Below are 19,505 nucleotides of genomic sequence, written 5' to 3' on the forward strand. Positions count from 1 at the left end.
GACGCTTCAGGCCGGGGCTTTAACCTACTGCACCACAGTGCAGAACCCGGCTATGCAATCTTATGGAGCCACTGCTGTATTGTGTGGGTCATCATTCACCCTGTGCTCTGGCGTAGCTGGTAAAGCTGCTACTCACAATGCCAGCATCTCCCATATGTGTGCTGATTTGAGTCCCAGCTGTTCCGCTTCCAATCCAGCTTTCTGCTATGGCCTGGAAAGCAATAGAAGATGGCCCAAGTCCTTGGGCCCCTGCACCAACGTAAGACCTGGAAGAAGCTCCTGGCTCCTGGCTTCGGATCGACATAGCTCTGGCCATTGTTGCCATTTGGGGAGTGAACCAGCAGATGGAAGACCTCTGTCTCTCTCTGCCTTTAACTCTGCCTTTCAAACAAATAAATCTTTAAAAAAAATTGTATGGAACATATCTATATAAATAATACTGTTTACAATAATATAGATATTAATTCTACATGTATATAATATATAGTACGTATATATAATATATCCCATATACACTATATACAAGGTTGCTTCAAAAAGTTTGTGGAAAGTATAATTAGAATGTGTTTGTTTTGGTGCTAAAGATTTAAAAATCCATGTGTATAAAGGGTTTGTAAAAAGTTATTGTGGCCGGTGCCCTGGCTCAACAGGCTAATCCTCCGCCTAGCGGCGCCGGCACACCGGGTTCTAGTCCCAGTCGGGCACCAGATTCTGTCCCGGTTGCCCCTCTTCCAGGCCAGCTCTCTGCTGTGGCCCGGGAGTGCAGTGGAGGATGGCCCAAGTGCTTGGGCCCTGCACCCCATGGGAGACCAGGAGAAGCACCTGGCTCCTGGCTTCGGATAAGCGCGGTGCGCCGGCCGCAGTGCGCCGGCCATGGCGGCCATTGGAAGGTGAACCAATGGCAAAGGAAGACCTTTCTCTCTGTCTCTCTCTCTCTCCCACTGTCCACTCTGTCAAAAAAAAAAAAAAAAAAAAAATGTTATTGGAGGGGCCAGCATTATGGCACAGTGGGTTAAACTACCACCTCCAATACTGACATTCCATATGGACACCAGTTCAAGTCCTGGCTGCTTCACTTCTGATCCAGCTCTCTGGTAATGTGCCTGGGATAGCAGAAGATGGCCCAGGTGCTTAGGCCCCTGCATCCACCCATGAGACTCAGAAGAATCTTCTGGCTTTGGTCTGGCCCAGCCCTGGCTGTTGTATCTATATGGGGAGTAAAAGTGAGCCAGCGGACGGAAGATCTTTCTCTGTCTGTCTCAAACAAATACATCTTAAAAAAAAAAAAGTTTGTGTAGAATGCATATTATGAAAAAACTGTATGGATTTCATAATTTTTATACCAAAATAAATTTGTTTGTTTTCTATAAACATTTTGAAGTATCCTCATGGTGTACTGTTAATATTATGAACTACTTGTTTTCTTTATGTTCATGTGAGAGTCTTTCTGGTATATATATCCAGGAATGGGATTGCTAATTACTATATACTCATGTGGCCAAACTTAATGTGACCTAACATGCCAGGTTTTTCCAAATTGGTATATAATCTACACTGTCATTATCAGTGCATGATCATTCTCGTATCTCCACAAACCTAAATTTGGCACTATTAAGTGGCCTAGTTTTTGCTAATTCATTGGTACAAATGAAAAGAAAATTAAAACCTCTTATGTATTTTTTTTTGAGGAGGTGTTTCTTTTTTTGCGCATTTTCCTGTTGGAGTACCGTCATTCACTCTTGGTTTACAGGCTTTTTGTTAGTTTTATTTATTTATTTTTTTAATTTTTTTTGACAGGCAGAGTGGACAGTGAGAGAGAGAGACAGAGAGAAAGGTCTTCCTTTTGCCGTTGGTTCACCCTCCAATGGCTGCCGCGGTAGGCGCGCTGCGGCCGGCACACTGCGCTGATCTGATGGCAGGAGCCAGGTGCTTCTCCTGGTCTCCCATGGGGTGCAGGGCCCAAGCACTTGGGCCATCCTCCACTGCACTCCCGGGCCACAGCAGAGAGCTGGCCTGGAAGAGGGGCAACCAGGACAGGATCGGTGCCCCGACCGGGACTAGAACCCGGTGTGCCGGCGCCGCAAGGCGGAGGATTAGCCTATTGAGCCGCGGCGCCGGCCTAGTTTTAGATACAAATATCTTCTTTGTCATTTGTCTCTTAACTTTTCCTGTGGTGTACTTTCTTAGTAGAAGTCTTTAGCTTTTTTTAAGAAATCTTTAATTTTCAACTATTACTTTTGCTACTAGGTTTTTTTTTCTTTTTAAAAGAATTCTCCACTAAATTTTCAGAGTCTCCCACATTACTTTTTAAATTACTTTTATAGTTTGACCTTATCACATTTATTTCTTTAGTGTAGCTGAAGTTTAGTTTTATATCGATGTTAAGTAGAGATCTGATTTTATCTTCTTCATATGTAGGAAATAGTTTTTGTATCAGTTCTGCCTTAAATACTAAATTTTATTTTGGGAAAACAAAATGATCATAATTTTAACTGTAGTATAGTGATCAAGATGGTTTTGTATTAGGGCTTGACCTGAATATTTTAATATTCTTTAGCTGAAGAGGAGGCAAATGAAGAAGATGTACTGGGAGATGAAACAGAGGTGAGTTGGAGGAGTAAAGTTAGCTACTGACCTGATCTTGTTTTGCCTTGGCCACACTGCTTAGCATCAGTAATGGCAGGTCTGAGATGCTAATTTATTAAGGGAGCACACCAGGGGAATTAAGGTTCTGAGATACTGATTAACTTTGGGGTTCTGATATTCTTTTGGGTATTTACTCTAGCTTTATGTTAACTGTTTTGTTTCATTTGGTTTTAGGAAGAAGAAACAAAGCCCATAGAATTGCCTGTCAAAGAGGAGGAACCCCCTGAAAAAAACATTGATGTGTAATTATATTTTTTCTATAATCTGAGTACAGAGCAGACCTGTTTTTATTGGGTGTGATGTTTCACTCTGTTTGCCTCTTCCACATTCCCACTGGCCTTTTCCTTTCTGTTGGATCATACATTTCCTGAAGAGTCTGTTTCACTCTCATGTATATGGTCCCAATGTAGCAAAGCAGTTTGTCTCTTAAGCTTTCTAAAAGGTAATTAGGACCAGGTGACTTCCAGCTCAGACAATTTAATTCTCCTAGTTTTTGTTGTTCTTTTTGAGGATCACCATAGTAGATTATTCTATGATTGTATAGAGAATCTGAATGTAAAATTCTCTAAACCCTGCTACTCTTTTCTTTTCCATAATATAACTAGTTTTTTGAGACAGGAAGGTGTTGGGCAGAATTTATCTTTTGTTTATCCTACAAGGTTGATCATAAACATTTTTTTTATGGGAATTTTCCCACAACTACCTTGACCATTTTGTACTCCAGCACACTGAAAACAGTTGAAATCCCTTTAACATTTTTGTTGCTCAAACTTATATTAATGCATTTTATTACAAAAGGCAGTTTATGTGTAAGTACAAGTCAGTACATAGTGAAGTATATAGAAAATTAAGTACCCTTTCTTTCTACCTCATTTGAATTCCCAGAGGTTTTTAGCACATTCTTTTTTTTTTTTTTTTTTTTTTTTGACAGGCAGAGTGGATAGTGAGAGAGAGAAACAGAGAGAAAGGTCTTCCTTTTTGCCGTTGGTTCACCCTCCAATGGCCGCTGCGGCTGGCGCATTGCGCTGATCCGAAGCCAGGAGCCAGGTGCTTCTCCCGGTCTCCCATGTGGGTGCAGGGCCCAAGGACCTGGGCCATCCTCCATTGCCTTCCCGGGCCATAGCAGAGAGCTGGCCTGGAAGAGGGGCAACCGGGATAGAATCCGGCGCCCCAACCAGGACTAGAACCCAGTGTGCCGGTGCTGCAGGGCAGAGGATTAGCCTGTTAAGCCATGGCGCCGGCGCTAGCACATTCTTTTGGAATGAATAAAATGTGTGTGTGTGAATGTGTATGTATAGATATATGTATACACATGATATGGACACTCTAGATTTTTTTTTCACATCTGGAGTTTTTTTTTTTTTAAAGATTCATTTATTTGAAAGGCAGGATGACAGGGAGGGACAGAGAGAGAGAGAGATCTTCCATGTGCTGATTCACTCTGAAACAGACACAGTGACCGTGGCTGGACCAAGCTGAAGCAGAGAGCCAGGAATTTCATATGGGTTTCCCACATGCAAGGGCCCAAGCACTTGAGTCATCCTGTGCTACCTTCCCTGGGCACATTGGTAGGAAACTGGATTTGAAGCAGAGCAGCTTGGACTTGAACTGGTGCTCTGATATGGGATGCTGGTATCACAAGTAGCAAATTAACCTGCTGTACCACAATGCCCTCCCCATCTGGAGATATTCCTATATCATCATCATCGTATCTTAATTTAAATGTTATGTTACATATAGTTCTTTTTTTTTTTTTTTTTTTGACAGGCAGAGTGGACAGTGAGAGAGAGACAGAGAGAAAGGTCTTCCTTTTGCCGTTGGTTCACCCTCCAATGGCCGCCGCGGTAGCGCGCTGCGGCCGGTGCACCGCGCTGTTCCGATGGCAGGAGCCAGGTGCTTATCCTAGTCTCCCCTGGGGTGCAGAGCCCAAACACTTGGGCCATCCTCCACTGCACTCCCTGGCCACAGCAGAGAGCTGGCCTGGAAGGGGGGCAACCGGGACAGGATCGGTGCCCCGACCGGGACTAGAACCCGGTGTGCCGGCGCCGCAAGGCGGAGGATTAGCCTGTTGAGCCACGGCGCCGGCCTACATATAGTTCTAAGTGTTTTACACATACACTCAAATAATTCTCACATTGATCCTATAAGTAGGGATACTTAGTAAGTGTTAAGTCTGTCTCTTTTTCTTTTAGCTTGTTTTGGGAAATTTAAAGTATGGAAAAAAGTTAGGATAGTATAATAGACTATTATATACCCATCACCCAGATTTGGTAATTCTTAGCTTAGAACATTATTCTTTCTAGCCACTAATAGTACTCCATTTTGTGAATAAACAGTAGTTTATTTCACCAGTCTCTGGTTGATGGGCATTTAGATATTCATAAAAGCAATAAATAAATAAATACTGCATTTCCTTGTTCTGATTATTTTTATATTTATGCGAGGATGTCCATGGAACAGGTTTTTTTTTTTTTTTTTTTTTTTTTAGATTTATTCATTTATTTGAAAGTCAGTTGGAGACAGAGAGAGAAGTCTTCCATCCTCTGGTTCATGCCCCAAATGGCCACAATGGCCAGGGCTGGGCCAGGCTGGAGCCAGGAGCCAGGAGCTTCCTCCAGGTCTCCTATATGGGTGGTAGGGGCCCAAACACTTGGGCCATATTCTGCTGCTTTTGCCAGGCTATTAACAGGGAGCTGGATCGGAAGTGGAGCAGCTGCAACATGAATTAGCACCCATATGGGATGCCAGTGTTGCAAGTTGGCGGCTTTACCTGCTAAGCCACAATGCCCTCATGGGATAGATTGTTAGCCGTGGATTTGCTGCATCACAGAGGATATGCATGTTTTTATAAAGATTGGTTTATTTGAAAGGAAGAGTTGCTAGGGGAGGTGGTGGGAGAGAGCGAACGATCTTCCATCTCCCCAAATGGCTGCAGCCGTTGGGACTGTGCTAGGCTAAAGCTAATTATCTGGAATTTATCTGGATCATCTCCCACGTGGGTGGCTGGGCCCCAAACACTGGGGCCATTCTCTACCACCTTCCTAGGCACATTAGCAGGGAACTGGATCAGAAGTGGAGTGGCTGTGACACAAACTGGTGCCCATATGGGATCTTGTATATCAAAAGGGGCTTAACCCTCTGTGTCAGTGCCAATCCAGAGGATGTACATTTAACATTTGGATAGATTTTGTCAAATATTACTTTCTAAAACCATTTAGTTACTTTTCCATCATAGGAGGTTTATGATTAGATAGATTACCTTGAGAAAATGACTTGAGTGGTATAGCTTTAAAATATTTTGGAGACTTCTGGGAAGAGAAGGAAGATCAATTAAGAACAGTAATTGGCTTGTTTGGGTTAAAAAGCAAGGAAATTTGAAAAGTTTTGTTCAAGTTCATTTTTCTTAAAATAGTTTTAGTAAAATGTATACAGAAAGATCTGAGTCCCTGTAGTTTGGGGTAGTGTTTTGTATATGTAACTTTGGATAGGAGAAAGTTTTTTCAGTGAAGAGTAGAAATAGTCCCAAAGATCCCAGAATGTGATGTTTATTTATTCCTTGAGTTCAACTGTGCCTAAGGGAATTGAAATAGAGTAGAAGAAAGCTTCCTCTCAGGAATTCCCTTTCTGCCGTGAGATGTGCTGCAGTGATTGTACTTGAGGGTGAGGCTGTGGAGAAAGTCATTACATTGGGTTGATGGAGAGAACTGCTCTCTTAATGGCATTGGACTTCAAGTAAAACATTAAACTTTTGTCTTTTTTTTTTTTTTTTTTTTTTTTGCCTAAACAAGGCAGAGGAATGTTGGGGAAGGATGGCTGGAATTAGGAAGCAAAAAATTTCATAAAAAGAGTATGCAGGACTGATTTATATTCTTGAGTATTCAAAGGGATATCCTTTGTTTTCATCTTTGGTTTGAGGTTCTCAAAAATATATCTTTCTAGTTTTGATTTTTTTTTTTCTTTAGCCAAGGCAATTAATTATTGTAGGATCTAGTTATGGTCAGCAGGGGGCATCCATTGCTTGTCAGTCCAGGAGCCTCTAACAAAAGGATGGAGGAGAGAGTAAGTTCCTGTTCTAGAATTGCTTCCTCTGAAAATGTCATTAAACCATTACTACCTTTCAGGGCATCAAATGGGAAAAGTGTCCGGGTTATTGGAACAAAAGCCGCCCATGTCTCTAAATGAGGGACCTTAATGAGACTGGTTATGACCCACAGTTTTATGGGAGTTGTTTGGTGGAGGGTTAATGCCCTTCCATTTATCCTGGGTACTTCCGAACTTTGTCTCCCGCCCCTATGGTCCCCCCTCTTTTGTTTTCTCTTAAACCTTTTGACCAGTAACTGACCATGTTTTCCTAATTCAAATTCCCTTTAGCCTTTTTTCTTCCCACCTCCTTTGGCATTTTTATTTGTTCCATTTTGACTGAGCTGGAGCTACAGTCCCCAAGGGAGAAATAAGGATTTGTGAAAGGAGGAAACTGGGGCTTATAAAGCACTCATTAATTATTGTTGTGATGAAAATTGAGAGCTTGTATTTAAATGAGTTGAAAGGACAATCATTAGTCCAAAAGTAAACTTAAAGTCCCTAAAAGCAAATGAGATGGTTTCTGATATCCTCTGAGTATTTCCCTTCAGCTCAGTATATTTAAGCAGACTTTTTCCTGATGGATTTCTTAGACCTTAGCTCATGTAGCTTAGTCCGTTACTTGAACTCCTCTCAAGGAACCAAAGTTCTAATGAACTTCATGTTTCTTGGGACTAAGGGGTGGCCAAGACATATGGGGCAAAGGACATGACTCAGACAACTTTCCTATGTGTGTCTAAGGTTTGGTTTAGAATATCAGTTTTCTTATTTTTAAAAGTCTCTTCTCTTGCAGGGCAGCAGAAAAGAAAGTGGTAAAAATTACATCTGAAATACCACAGACTGAGGTGGGTATTCTGCTCCCTAGTAGAAAAGCAGTCTCTATGTTTCTCTGTTTTGTATCCTTTATCTGCATCATTTAAAAATTAATCATAGGCAGAAAAATCAGTATTCACAGATTTTGGTGTTGGTACATTTTTCTACCAACTACTCTTGGGAAAATATTTGGGCAGGCATAGTAGATAATCACCTTTGAAGCTGCAGTCCTTTTGTATAAAATACTGTAGTCTTCCTGGTAACTCTCTAAAATGTTTACAAGTTTAAGATTACAATTCAGGAGGAGTATACCTTGAAAAAATAACAAACATAGATGTTGTTTTTAAATTGCTGCTTGCTAACAGGTGAGATTGAAATTTCTCTGGATTTTGTCTTAAGATCTGTGAAACTAGGTTCCAGTTGAGATCTTGTGTTTGATTTTGTACCTTCAAAGTAGAGGGTTATTAAACTCTTAGAATGGCATAAGACAACGCTGCCTCATTTCTAACCATGGAAGAGTGCTGCTAGTGTTGGAACCAAGCTGTTCCTTTGATCCCCTTTGAAAGGTCAACCAAACACGGCTTTTGTCTTCTTGACTTCATGTAGAATGTGGGTTTTATTTATTTTATTCCACCCTTTTGTTTTTGAGGGAATGAATGTAATAATAGTCTCTTTGTGCTTGCTTTCTGGAAAAGGTTATTGAGTTAAAATCTAGGTTGGACACAACCTGTTATCCTCCAGGATTATCAGTTTAGATCCTAAGAAATTACTACTGGTACTCTTAAGATATCTGTCTCTAACCAACTTTCTTGAAGCCAAAAGTTGAATTTTTCCCCCTTTTTTTTTTTCATCTGTTATCATGTAGAGAATGCAGAAGAGGGCTGAACGATTCAATGTACCTGTGAGCTTGGAGAGTAAGAAAGCTGCTCGGGCAGCTAGGTGAGTATTCCTAGACTTGTGGACCTGAAATTGTGATAGTAATGAAGGTGAATCCTAGGTTTTATATATATATATATATGTATATGTATATGTACATGTATACACATATATATACATTTTCAATAGAATATAAGCCTTGCTATAAAGAAGCGTACTCTTTTGCGCCATACTCAGAACACCTCTGCTGATTCTGGTGCAGTAGCTATAGATAGGTCTTTATTATTGAACAGGGTTTTTTGTAATACGTAAAAGCCAAGAACTGACTACTACTCCTGATTCTGGTAAGGCTTCCTTTTAGCTTATTCTGTGGACCTTGGTGAGAAGGAGAGTAAACTGAGCCTCTTTCATGAGGTTGTTAGAATTAGCTAATGATTGCAAAGCTGGAGATCACAAGGGAGAAGTGTCATGTGTACACTTGACACGGACACAGACAACCAGGAGTGTGAATGGCTTCCTAAAATTAAGCTTGTTTTTCTTTCTGCAGGTTTGGGATTTCTTCAGTTCCAACAAAAGGTAAGGATAAAGAAACTCTTAGAAGAAAGCTATCTATATTCTTTCTTTGCTGACAACAGATTTGATTTCTCCAAATTAATATAAACTTGTTAGTTCTAGAAGCCCATAAGAGATTATGGTATTCACCTCTTTGCTTTAGATAAAATCATACTTAAGCCTTCTGGCCAATTAAAAAAAAAGTTCCGAAGTTACGAAAGACTGGAAAGTACCAGCATTTGCCATTCATTCCTTGAACATCTTCAGAGAAGTTTCTAGTGCCTTCTTTTTTTAGTCTTTTTTTTTCTTTCTTCTACTAAAGAGGCCGAGAGAGGAAAAGTGGGAGCTCCCATATACTTTTTCATTCCCAAGATGCCTGCAGTGGCTAGAATTGGATTAGGCTGAAACCTGGAGCTGGAACCTCAATCCAGATCTCTCATATGGGGATCCAGCTACTGAGCCATCACCTTCTGTCTCCCAGTATCTGCATCAGCAGGAAGCTAGATTCAGGAGCGGGAGTCAGGTATCAAACCCATATACTCCAGTGTGTGATATAACCTTTTTTTTTTTTTAAGGTTTTAATATTTATTTATTTGATAGAGTGATAGGAAGAGACAAAGAGACATCTCCCATCTACTGGTTCACTCCCCCAAATGACTGCAATATCCAGGGATGGATCAGGCCAAAACCAGGAGCCCAGAGCTCCATCCAGGTCTTCCACATTGGTGGCAGGGACCCAACTGCTTGGATCACCTTCCACTGCTTTCCCAGGAGAAATAACAGGGAGCTGAATTGGAAGCCGAATGGTCAGAACTCAAACTAGTGCTCTAATATGGGATGCTGGCATTTCAGATTGGAGGCTTTATTTTTTGAAAGGCAGAGAGCTTCCATCTGCTGGTTTACTACCTTAATGGCCACAGTCTGGGCCAGGCTAAAACCAGGAGGCAGGAACTCCATCCTAGTCTACCACGTTGGTGGTATGGGCCCAAGTGCTTGAGCCATCATATGCTGCTTTCTCCTATGCTTTAGCCGGAAGCTGGGTCAGAAGCCAAACAGCCAGGGCTTGAACTGGCTCTCCAATATGGGGTGCAGGCCCAAGCAGCAGCTTAACCTTTTGTGCCACATGCCAGCCTCCCAGATGTGTTGTTGTAACCACTAGGCTAAATACCTGTCCCTATTTTAGTGTCTTAAAAGCTTAAAATTATTCTATGCCTATCCAGTTGTCACTGGCTATTATGAAAGGAAATGAAAGAGAAAAGAGTACCTTTGTCTTAATAGTTTTCCTCCTAAGAACCTTCAAGGAAATAATATTGGATGTGCTTTAAAGACAGCCATGAGCATTATTATTATTATTTTTTTAATTTGACAAGTAGAGTCATAGACAGTAGAGAGAGAGACAGAAAGATCTTCCTTCTGTTGGTTCACTCCCCAAATGGCCGCCACGGCCGGTGCTGCACTGATCCGAAGCCAGGAGCCAGGTGCTTCTTCCTGGTCTCCCATGTGGGTGCAGGAGCCCAAACACTTGGGCCATCCTCCACTGCCTTCCCGGGCCACAGCAGAGAGCTGGACTGGAAGAGGAGCAACCGGAACTAGAACCCATAACATTATTTATAGTGATAACTAGAAACAACTAAAAAAATCAGTGGAGAATTGACTAAGCAAATATCTGGCATAGTGTAATAGAAGATCATACTATGGAGCCCGGTGCCATGGCACAATGGGCTAAGCCTCCACCTGCATTGCTGGCATCCCACATGGGCACTGGTTTGAGTCCCAGCTGTTCAACTTCCAATCCAGTTCCTTGTTGATGGCCTGGGAAAGTAGTGGAAGATGGCCCAAGTGCTTAAGTGCCTGCATCTGTGTGGAATACCCAAAACAAGCTCCTGGCTCCTGACTTTGGATTGGCCTAGCTCCAGCTGTTGTGGCCATTTGGGGAGTGAAAGAGTGGATGGAAGATTCTGTCTATCCCTCTCTGTACCTCCGACTTTCAAATAAATAAATAAATAGTACATGTATGGATAAGAAAAAATACTAGAAGTATATATACTAAAATAGCAGTTATAGTCTGGTTGGTAGGATTTTGAGTACTTTTCTGTTTGTTTTTTAACTTTATTTATTTTAGTTTTTAATTGAAAGAGAAGTGGAGAGAGACTGCATCCTCTGGTTGATTCCCTAGATTCCCACAACAGCTGGGCCTGGGTGGAGACTGAAGCCAAAGCCAGGACCCAAACCTAATCTGTGCCTTCCATGTGGGTGGCAGAGACCCATGTACTTGAACCATCACCTGTTGCCTCCCAGGGTTTGCACAGTAGGGAACCTGGGATGTGAACACAGACATTCCAGTATGGGATGTGGGCATTTTAACTACCATGCCAAATGCTTGTCCCTTTTTTGTTTTTAAAATTCATGCCGTGGGGTGGTGGGTGTTTGGCTAAGTGGCTGAGTAGCCACTTTATGCCTTCATCCTGTCTCAAAGTGCCTGATTTGAGACCTGGCTCCACTTCTAATCCATCTTCCTGCTAATGTACATCCTGAGAGGCAGCAAGTGTTGGCTCAAATACTTGGGTCTCTGCTACCCACATGGGAAACCTGGCCTGGGTTGTGGGCTCCTGGCTTTGATCTATTCCAGTCCCAACTGTTGAGGTCATTTGAAAAATTTGAAATAAATATTTATTGACTAAGTTAGGGTTTAGCCTACTGGCCAATTTATTGTTGCTTTTTTTGGTGATAATTTTAGGACAGAACATTGCCTTAAGATGCCATAATTTTAATTCATGATGGTAGTTTGACATATTTGTCCAGCTATTACTTTTCTCTGTCTTTTGTAACAGCTTTACTGAAATGCTATTAGTAGTTCATATGCCATGTACTTCATCCATTGGAAGTATATAATTCACTTTTTTTTTTTTTTTACTATATTCTGAGAGTTGTGAACCATCATCACAGTCTGATTTTAGAAATACTCATCACCCCAGAAGGAAAGTCTGTATTCATTAATATTTGTTCCCTGTATTCTCTATTCTCTCCCCTCAACGCTATGCAACTACTTTTTTTTTTTTTTTTAAGATTTATTTATTTATTTATTTATTTGAGAGGCAGAGTTAAAGAGAGAAAGAGCGCTTCCTTCAGCTGATTCATTCCTCAGCTGGCCACAATGGCTTCCACTGGACCAATTCGAAACCAGGAGCTTCTTCCAGGTCTCCCTGGGTGTAGGGACCCAAGCATCTGGGCCATCCTCTACTGCATTCGCAGGCACATTAACAGGGAGCTGGAATGGAAGTGGAGCAGCTGGGACTTGAATTAGCACCCATCTGGGATGCTGGCAATGCAGATGGAGGCTTAACCTACTACACAGCACTGGCCCCACATTTTTTTCTCTATATAAAATTGCCTTTCAGGGCTGGTGCTGTGGCATAGCAAGTGAAGTCAGCTGCGGTGCTGGCATCCCAGATGGGTGCTAATTCAAGTCCCAGCTGCTCCACTTCCATTCCAGCTCCCTGTTAATGTGCCTGCGAATGCAGTAGAGGATGGCCCAGATGCTTGGGCCCCTACACCCATGTGGGAGACCTGGAAGGAACTCCTGGTTCCTGGCTTGGGACCAGCCCAGCTTCTGGCCATACAGCCATTTGTGGGGTGACCTAGCAGATGGAAGATCTGTCTCTCCCTCTCCCTCTCCCTCTCTGTAACTCTGCCTTTCAAATAAATGAATAAATCTTAAAAAAAAAATTTGCCTTCATAGAAATGAAATCATAATAAATAATCATTTGTGATTGGCTTCTTTAACTTAGGCTGATGTTTTCAAGATTCATCTGTGTTGTAGCATGTGTCACTGCTTCATTATTTTTATTAATATTCCATTTCATGGATGTACCACATTTTATTTATCCAGTCATCAATTGATGGATGTTTGGGTTGTTTCCATTTTTTGTCTAATATGAATAATGCTGTGAATATTTTCTTTACAAGTTTGTATGTGGACATGTGTTTTCATTTCTCTTGAGTATATAAAATTGTTGGGTTATATGGCTCTACTGTTTGAATTTTTTTCCTTTTTAAAAAAATTGTTAGCTCATGTGTGAGTGCACCCATTCACTGGTTCACTCCCCAGATGCCTGCTCCTTTGGGGTGGGGCTGGGCTGGGCTGGGCCAGGCTGAAGCAAGGAGACAGAAACTCAATTCAGGTTTTCCTTGTGGGTGGTAAGAAACTCATCAGGCTATCACCTTGTCCCCTAGGGAGTGCAGTAGGTGGAAACTGGAGTCAGGAACCTGAGCCTTGCTTCACCAAGCACGTAGGCATCTTAGTCACTAGGCTAAATACCCAAAGAACTACCAAATTGCTTTCCAAAGTAGCTTTACTGTTTCATGTTCCCATTAATAATGAAGGCAGACTTATTTTCTATCTGTAATTTTTGCCTTTTTCTTCTCATCATAAGATAAAAGGCATTTGTCCTTTATGGTGTCTTTAGGCTAATTTGATTGAAGACTATTGATTTCCTTTATGACCTCAAAAAAATATTAAATGAAACTTTCATTTTTTTCTTAGGTCTGTCATCTGACACCAAGCCTACGGTAAGAAATCTTTTTATCCTTTGATGAGCCAGGTCATAGCTGCGTACAGTTAAAGTCAGAGACTCATCCTTTTCCCCACATCAGAAGAAATTCTTAAATCATGAGTTCGGTGACTGTTTTTGGTATAGTGTTACATGTCCTGAATTTTTAAAAAATTGTTTGAGGTACTGAGAGGTCTGAAAGTTACTACATCTTCAAAAGTTAATGGTAGATATTTTTCTTTGTACCACTCTTGTTTTCAAAAGATATATTGATTTTGTTAGCTAGTAGAAAATTCATATAACCCTTCTTATGGTACAGTTTTTAGATCTTGTTTGGTGCTTTAGTTAATGTCTAGTTATTAATTACCAAAAGAGAATTTGGAGACAAATTATGGATTCTACTTGTAGATATTGCTATTTTTTAATACTGCCTATTAAATTTAAAATCAAAGTAAGTAATATTATAAGAATGGCCTTCTGGACCAGTGTGACTAGTTAGCATGTTTAGAAAAAAGAAAGGAGCTAGCATCGTGGCACAGGAGGTTAATCCTCTGCCTGCAGCGCCGGCACCGCATATGGGTGTTGGTTCTAGTCCCAGCTGCTCCTCTTCCCATCCAGCTCTCTGCTGTGGCCTGGGAAAGCAGTAGAGGATGGCCCGGGTACTTGGACCCCTGCACCTGTGTGGGAGACCCTGAGGAATCTCCTGGCTCCTGGCTTCGGATCGGTGCAGCTCCAGCTGTTGCAGCTATTTGGGGAGTGAACCAACGGAGGGAAGACCTTTCTCTCTGTCTCTTCCTCTAACTATCTGTAACTCTACCTCTCAAATAAATAAATAGAAAATCTTTTTTAAAAAAAAAAAAGAAAAGAAAATAGAAATGCTATGGTAAAATTAAGAACTTCAAAAAGTTAATGGAAAAATATGTTTTGAAAAAAATTATACCTTGGTTGCAAAATGTTTTGCACCAGGCCAACGCCAAGGCTCACTTGGCTAATCCTTTGCCTGCGGTGCTGGTACCCCGGGTTCTAGTCCTGGTTGGGGCACCGGATTCTGTCCTGGTTGCTCCTCTTCCAGTCCAGCTCTCTGCTATGGCCCAGGAAGGCAGTGGAGGATGGCCCAAGTGCGGGGGCCCTGCACCCGCATGGGAGACCTGCCTCCTGGCTTCAGATCGGGGCAGTGCGTCGGCCGTAGCGGCCATTTGGGGAGTGAACCAACGGAAGGAAGACCTTTCTCTTTGTCTCTCTCACTGTCTAACTCTGCCTGTCAAAAAAAAAAAAATGTTTTGCACCATAATAAACTTAATATTTTAATTCCGTTTTCTACAAACTTTATGAAGTGTGCTCATACATTCAGCCTTATGAAATCCTGCTTTTGGGGTTATTGTTCAGTATTGCCAATAAAGGTGAAATGTTAAATTATTGTTACTGTTAATGAAGACGTCCTAAACACCATTATGATAACAAGTCTTGTATACTAAAGCTTCCACAAAAATGGAGAGAAGAGGATTGAGTGCTTCAGTGGGCTGTTTCTTTGACAGATGTTATTATTTGAGCTTTAATTAAATTTTGAGAAAGAACATTTTTCCAAAAACAGAAAGATGCTTCATATTCTATGCAGAAGCATGTACGCAGAAGATGCTGCAAACATCTTCCTCAGCAGTTACACACCTAGCCATAGGATTCTATGGGTAAATCTTAGAGATTGTGTGTATACATAGCGAAACTACTCCTTACTCTGGTGGATGGCTTGCTAACAGCCTTGCTTGCCAGTCTGATTGTAGCATAGTATCAGTGCTGATTTTTCACCATTTCTTTTAACAACCATCCTTGATTACATTCTTTATAATGTATTACTTGCTCTGATAGTGTCAGTAAAAGGTTCTTCCTAAGAATTTTCTTCTTCCATCAGAATAAAGCATTTTAGTTCCTGTAGATTTTTGCTCCTTCACCTAGAGTAAAGCCACGAAAATTGCCAATCCTTGTATCAGAAAACAGCACACCATAACACTCCAAAGACTAGAGACAAGCTTCCCATTCATGTATTCATTCAGTGATGACTTACAAAGTCCTTTTTGAGTGCCAAGAGAGTAGGACACTGTCCCCATGCTTATGTGACCAGCATTGGACATACCCAGCACAAAGCAGTGGATGAGGGAGTTTGCAGGACTGTGACTGACAAGTGGTTGGTCATGGGGCAGGGAGCAGGGAGGACATCCTGGGCTGGGAGAGCCCAAGGGATAGAATAGGAAACACAAGGTGGCATCTCTGAGGCCCAGGGAAGGAGGGCACTTCAAGCAAGGAGAGCACACAGGAGTGTGCCAATGATCCAGAAGAGAAATGAGAGTAGAGAGAGGCTTCTAAGGCAGGCTGTAAAGATGTTTCCAAGAGGGCAGGCGCTGTTTCGTAGCGGATAAAGCCACCACCTGCAGTGCCAGCATCCTATATGGGCACTGGCTCAAATCCCAGCTGTTCCACTTCTGATCCAGCTCTCTGCTATGACATGCGAAAGCAGTGGAAGACAGCCTAAGTGCTTGGGCCCCTGCACCCATGTAGGAGCTCCTGGCTTCTGGCTTCAGATCAGCGTAGCTCCAGCCATTCTGGTCATTTGGGGAGCGAGCCAGTGGATGGAAGACCTCTCTGCCTGCCTCTGCCTCTCTGTTAACTCTGCCTTTAAAATAAAATAAATAAATCTTTTTTTAAAGAAAAAAGATATTTCTGAGAAAAACAGAAGACCTGGTGGCCTTCCCAGGGAAGCTGGCAGTGGTTAACTGTGATCTAGTTTTGCCTTTTAAAATCGAGTAAAACACCTGGGGTCCTGGGACTGGGTGAATAGATGAGCCAAAAAGTGCTGATGCCACCAGGTACATACTCTGTCCACCTCTGAACCACTGGGGCACACTTTCCAGGCCTAGATTGCCATAGAGAGCAGATTATTGGCAATTACCACCTCACTTTCAGCCCTGTAGCTTCTTCTGCATCTCAGCCTTAGGGCTGCTGAGCACTTGAGAGTTCTCTTTGCTTGATGATAGTGTTAAGAACTGCTTGCGTAAGCTGTATGGTAATTATGATTTTGGACTATGAATGATGCACTTACTTGGAGGTAATGATTTACACATGTTTGCCTTTCCAAGCGGTGTTTGGCCTGCTTTGATCTTAAACCCTCCTTAGGCTCTTGTCACCTTCCATGGATGAAGGAGCAAGGCTGAATCTTTTTTTTTTTTAAGAGCCGGCGCTGTGGCTCACTTGGTTAATCCTCCGCCTTGCGGTGCTGGCATCCCATATGGGCGCCAGGTTCTAGTCCCGGTTGCTCCTCTTCCAGTCCAGCTCTCTGCTGTGGCCCAGGAGGGCAGTGGAGGATGGCCCAAGTGCTTGGGCCCCTGCACCTGCATGGGAGACCAGGAGGAAGCTCCTGGCTCCTGGCTTCAGATCGGCACAGCGCCAGCTGTAGTGGCCATTTGGGGAGTGAACCAACGGAAGGAAGACCTTTTTCTTTGTCTCTCTCTCTCTCTCACACTGTCTATAAAGATTTTCTTTATTTATTTGAGAGGTAGAGTTACAGACAGTGAGAGGGAGCGACAGAGAGAAAGGTCTTCCTTCTGTTGGTTCACTCCCCAGATGGCTGCAACAGCTGGAGCTGCGCCAGTCTGAAGTCAGGAGCCAGGTGCTTCTTCCAGTCTCCCGGTCTCCCATGCGGGTGCAGGGGCCCAAGCACTTGGGCCTTCCTCTACTGTCTTCCGAGGCCATAGCAGAGAGCTGGATTGGAAGAGGGGCAGCTGGGGCTAGAACCGGCACCCATATGGGATGCCAGCACCACAGGTGGAGTATTAACCTACTGTGCAATGGAGCTGACCCCTCTACAAGAGATGTTTTAATAATCCGTGATTTGGATTTGGTGGTGCTTAGGTTCCTAATTTGGCACATGGAGTACTTTTAGCATTGGACCATGGTTATTACCTCTCTATTTTCTGTTTTGATTTTTTACAATATGCTTTTTTCCCTCCCTTTGTGTAGGTTAATCTGGATAAGCTAAAGGAAAGAGCTCAAAGATTTGGTTTGAATGTCTCTTCAATCTCCAGAAAGGTAAGGTAGGTGGGATGGAAGTGCTATTTTTGAAGCAACAGATTGGCTACAGAGGGCAGCATGGGTTGAAAATGACTCTCCTAAACATGTAGCTCACTGCTCAGCACTTCATTTCACATAATCCCGAGTATCACCTTCTCTGACTGACTATTGGTTTTACTATAGGAGTTGTTTCACAAATTGTTTTTCCCTAGAACGTTTGTAAGCTTTCACTCAAGCTGTTAGAATGGTCTACTTTTTCTCTTAGTTAAAAAATCAAATGTAGTGATGTTAAGACTTACAACATCAGCTTTAACTTCTGATCCAGACATAATTGAAACTAAATGTTCAGAAGATAATCCTGTCTTTAGGTCAAAAGTACCTAGAAACAAAATTTGGAGGTTTTGTGAAACAAAAATAAGAAAGGTATTTGATTTTCCTGCCCCTCTGCTAACTAAAACAGTTTAGTTGATTAAGCAAGATGATGTTGATGCCATGCTTTTTAGAGTAATCCGTTCTCTGAGGCATAATTGCCTTTGGTGTTTTGCTAGGCCTGTTAAGAATTTTCCTGTAAGGAGCTGGGGCTGGGGTGCAGTAGGTTAATCCTCCGCCTGCGGAGCCGTCATCCCATATGAGCACCGGTTCTAGTCCCGGCTGCTCCTCTTCCAGTCCAGCTCTCTGCTGTGGCCTGGGAAAGCAGTAGAAGATGGCCCAAGTGCTTGGGCCCAGTACCTGCATGGGATACCAGGAAGAAGCACCTGGCTCCTGGCTTCAGATCAGTGCAGCTCCAGCCGTTGCAGCCACTTGGGGAGTGAACCAATGGAAGGAAGACCTTTGTCTCTGTCTCTCACTCTCACTGTCTGTAACTCTACCTCTCAAATAAATAAATAAATAATATTTTAAAAAAAAAAGGAATTTTCCTGTTTGCCTAGAGAATGGGAGTGTTTCTTGGTTGTTGAATAGGTAGCAGGGTATTTCAAACCAGAAAAAACATCATTTAAAAATATTATTTCTGGGCCAGCGCCGTGGCTCAACAGGCTAATCCTCTGCCTTGCGGCGCCGGCACACCAGGTTCTAGTCCCGGTCGGGCGCCGGATTCTGTCCCGGTTGCCCCTCTTCCATGCCAGCTCTCTGCTATGGCCCGGGAATGCAGTGGAGGATGGCCCAAGTCCTTGGGCCCTGTACCCGCATGGGAGACCAGGAGAAGCACCTGGCTCCTGCCATCGGATCAGCGCTGTGCGCCGGCCGCAGCGCACCAGCTGTGGCGGCCATTGGAGGGTGAACCAACGGCAAAAGGAAGACCTTTCTCTCTGTCTCTCTCTCTCACTGTCCCCTCTGCCTGTCAAAAAAAAAAAAATTATTTCTGGTGCTGGCTCTGTGGTGTAGTAGGCTGAGCCTCCACCTGCAGCACTGGCATCCCGTATGGGCATCAGTTTGAGTTCTGGCTGCTCCTCTTCTGTTCCAGCTCTCTGCTTATGGCCTGGGAAGGCAGTGAAAGATGGCCCAGTACTTGGGTCCCTGCACCTGTGTGGGAGACCTGGAAGAAGCTCCTTTCTTCTCCAGCCCAGTCCTGCTGTTGTGGCCATATGGGAAGCGAACCAGGGGATGGAACTCCTCTCTCTGTCCCTCTCTCTGTAACTCTGCCTCTCAAATAAATAAATAAAAAGAAATATTATTTCCACCATTAGTGTGAAAACATTTAGCTCCCTAGAAAATCATTGGAAGGAACTGTCCTGACACTGTTTTTTGTATTGTTTTGTTTTTAAGATTTATTTTATTTATTTGAGAGGAAGAGACAGAGGTCTTCCATTTGCTGGTTCACTCCCTAAATGGCCATTACAGCCGGAGCTGGGCCAGAGCTGAAACCAGGAACCAGCAGCTTCCTCCGGGTCTCCCACACAGATGCAGGGGCCCAAGCACTTGGGCCATCTT

At 42.8% G+C, this 19,505-nt stretch overlaps 1 protein-coding gene across 5 annotated transcripts in view; it reads left to right on the forward strand.

The window, feature by feature from the left end:
- Positions 1-19,505, forward strand: part of LOC133768722 (SAP domain-containing ribonucleoprotein) — a 77,105-nt gene that overhangs the window by 30,540 nt on the left and 27,060 nt on the right. For all 5 annotated transcript variants that reach the window (XM_062203513.1, XM_062203512.1, XM_062203514.1 and 2 more), the window contains 7 exons: positions 2,558-2,604; positions 2,821-2,888; positions 7,520-7,571; positions 8,405-8,478; positions 8,963-8,991; positions 13,511-13,536; positions 17,526-17,594. In XM_062203513.1, coding sequence (XP_062059497.1) covers positions 2,558-2,604; positions 2,821-2,888; positions 7,520-7,571; positions 8,405-8,478; positions 8,963-8,991; positions 13,511-13,536; positions 17,526-17,594 — 365 coding nt within the window. The remainder of the gene's footprint in view (positions 1-2,557; positions 2,605-2,820; positions 2,889-7,519; positions 7,572-8,404; positions 8,479-8,962; positions 8,992-13,510; positions 13,537-17,525; positions 17,595-19,505) is intronic.

This window comes from Lepus europaeus, chromosome 10 (genome assembly GCF_033115175.1).
Source record: "Lepus europaeus isolate LE1 chromosome 10, mLepTim1.pri, whole genome shotgun sequence".
In the NCBI taxonomy this organism is placed as follows: domain Eukaryota; kingdom Metazoa; phylum Chordata; class Mammalia; order Lagomorpha; family Leporidae; genus Lepus; species Lepus europaeus.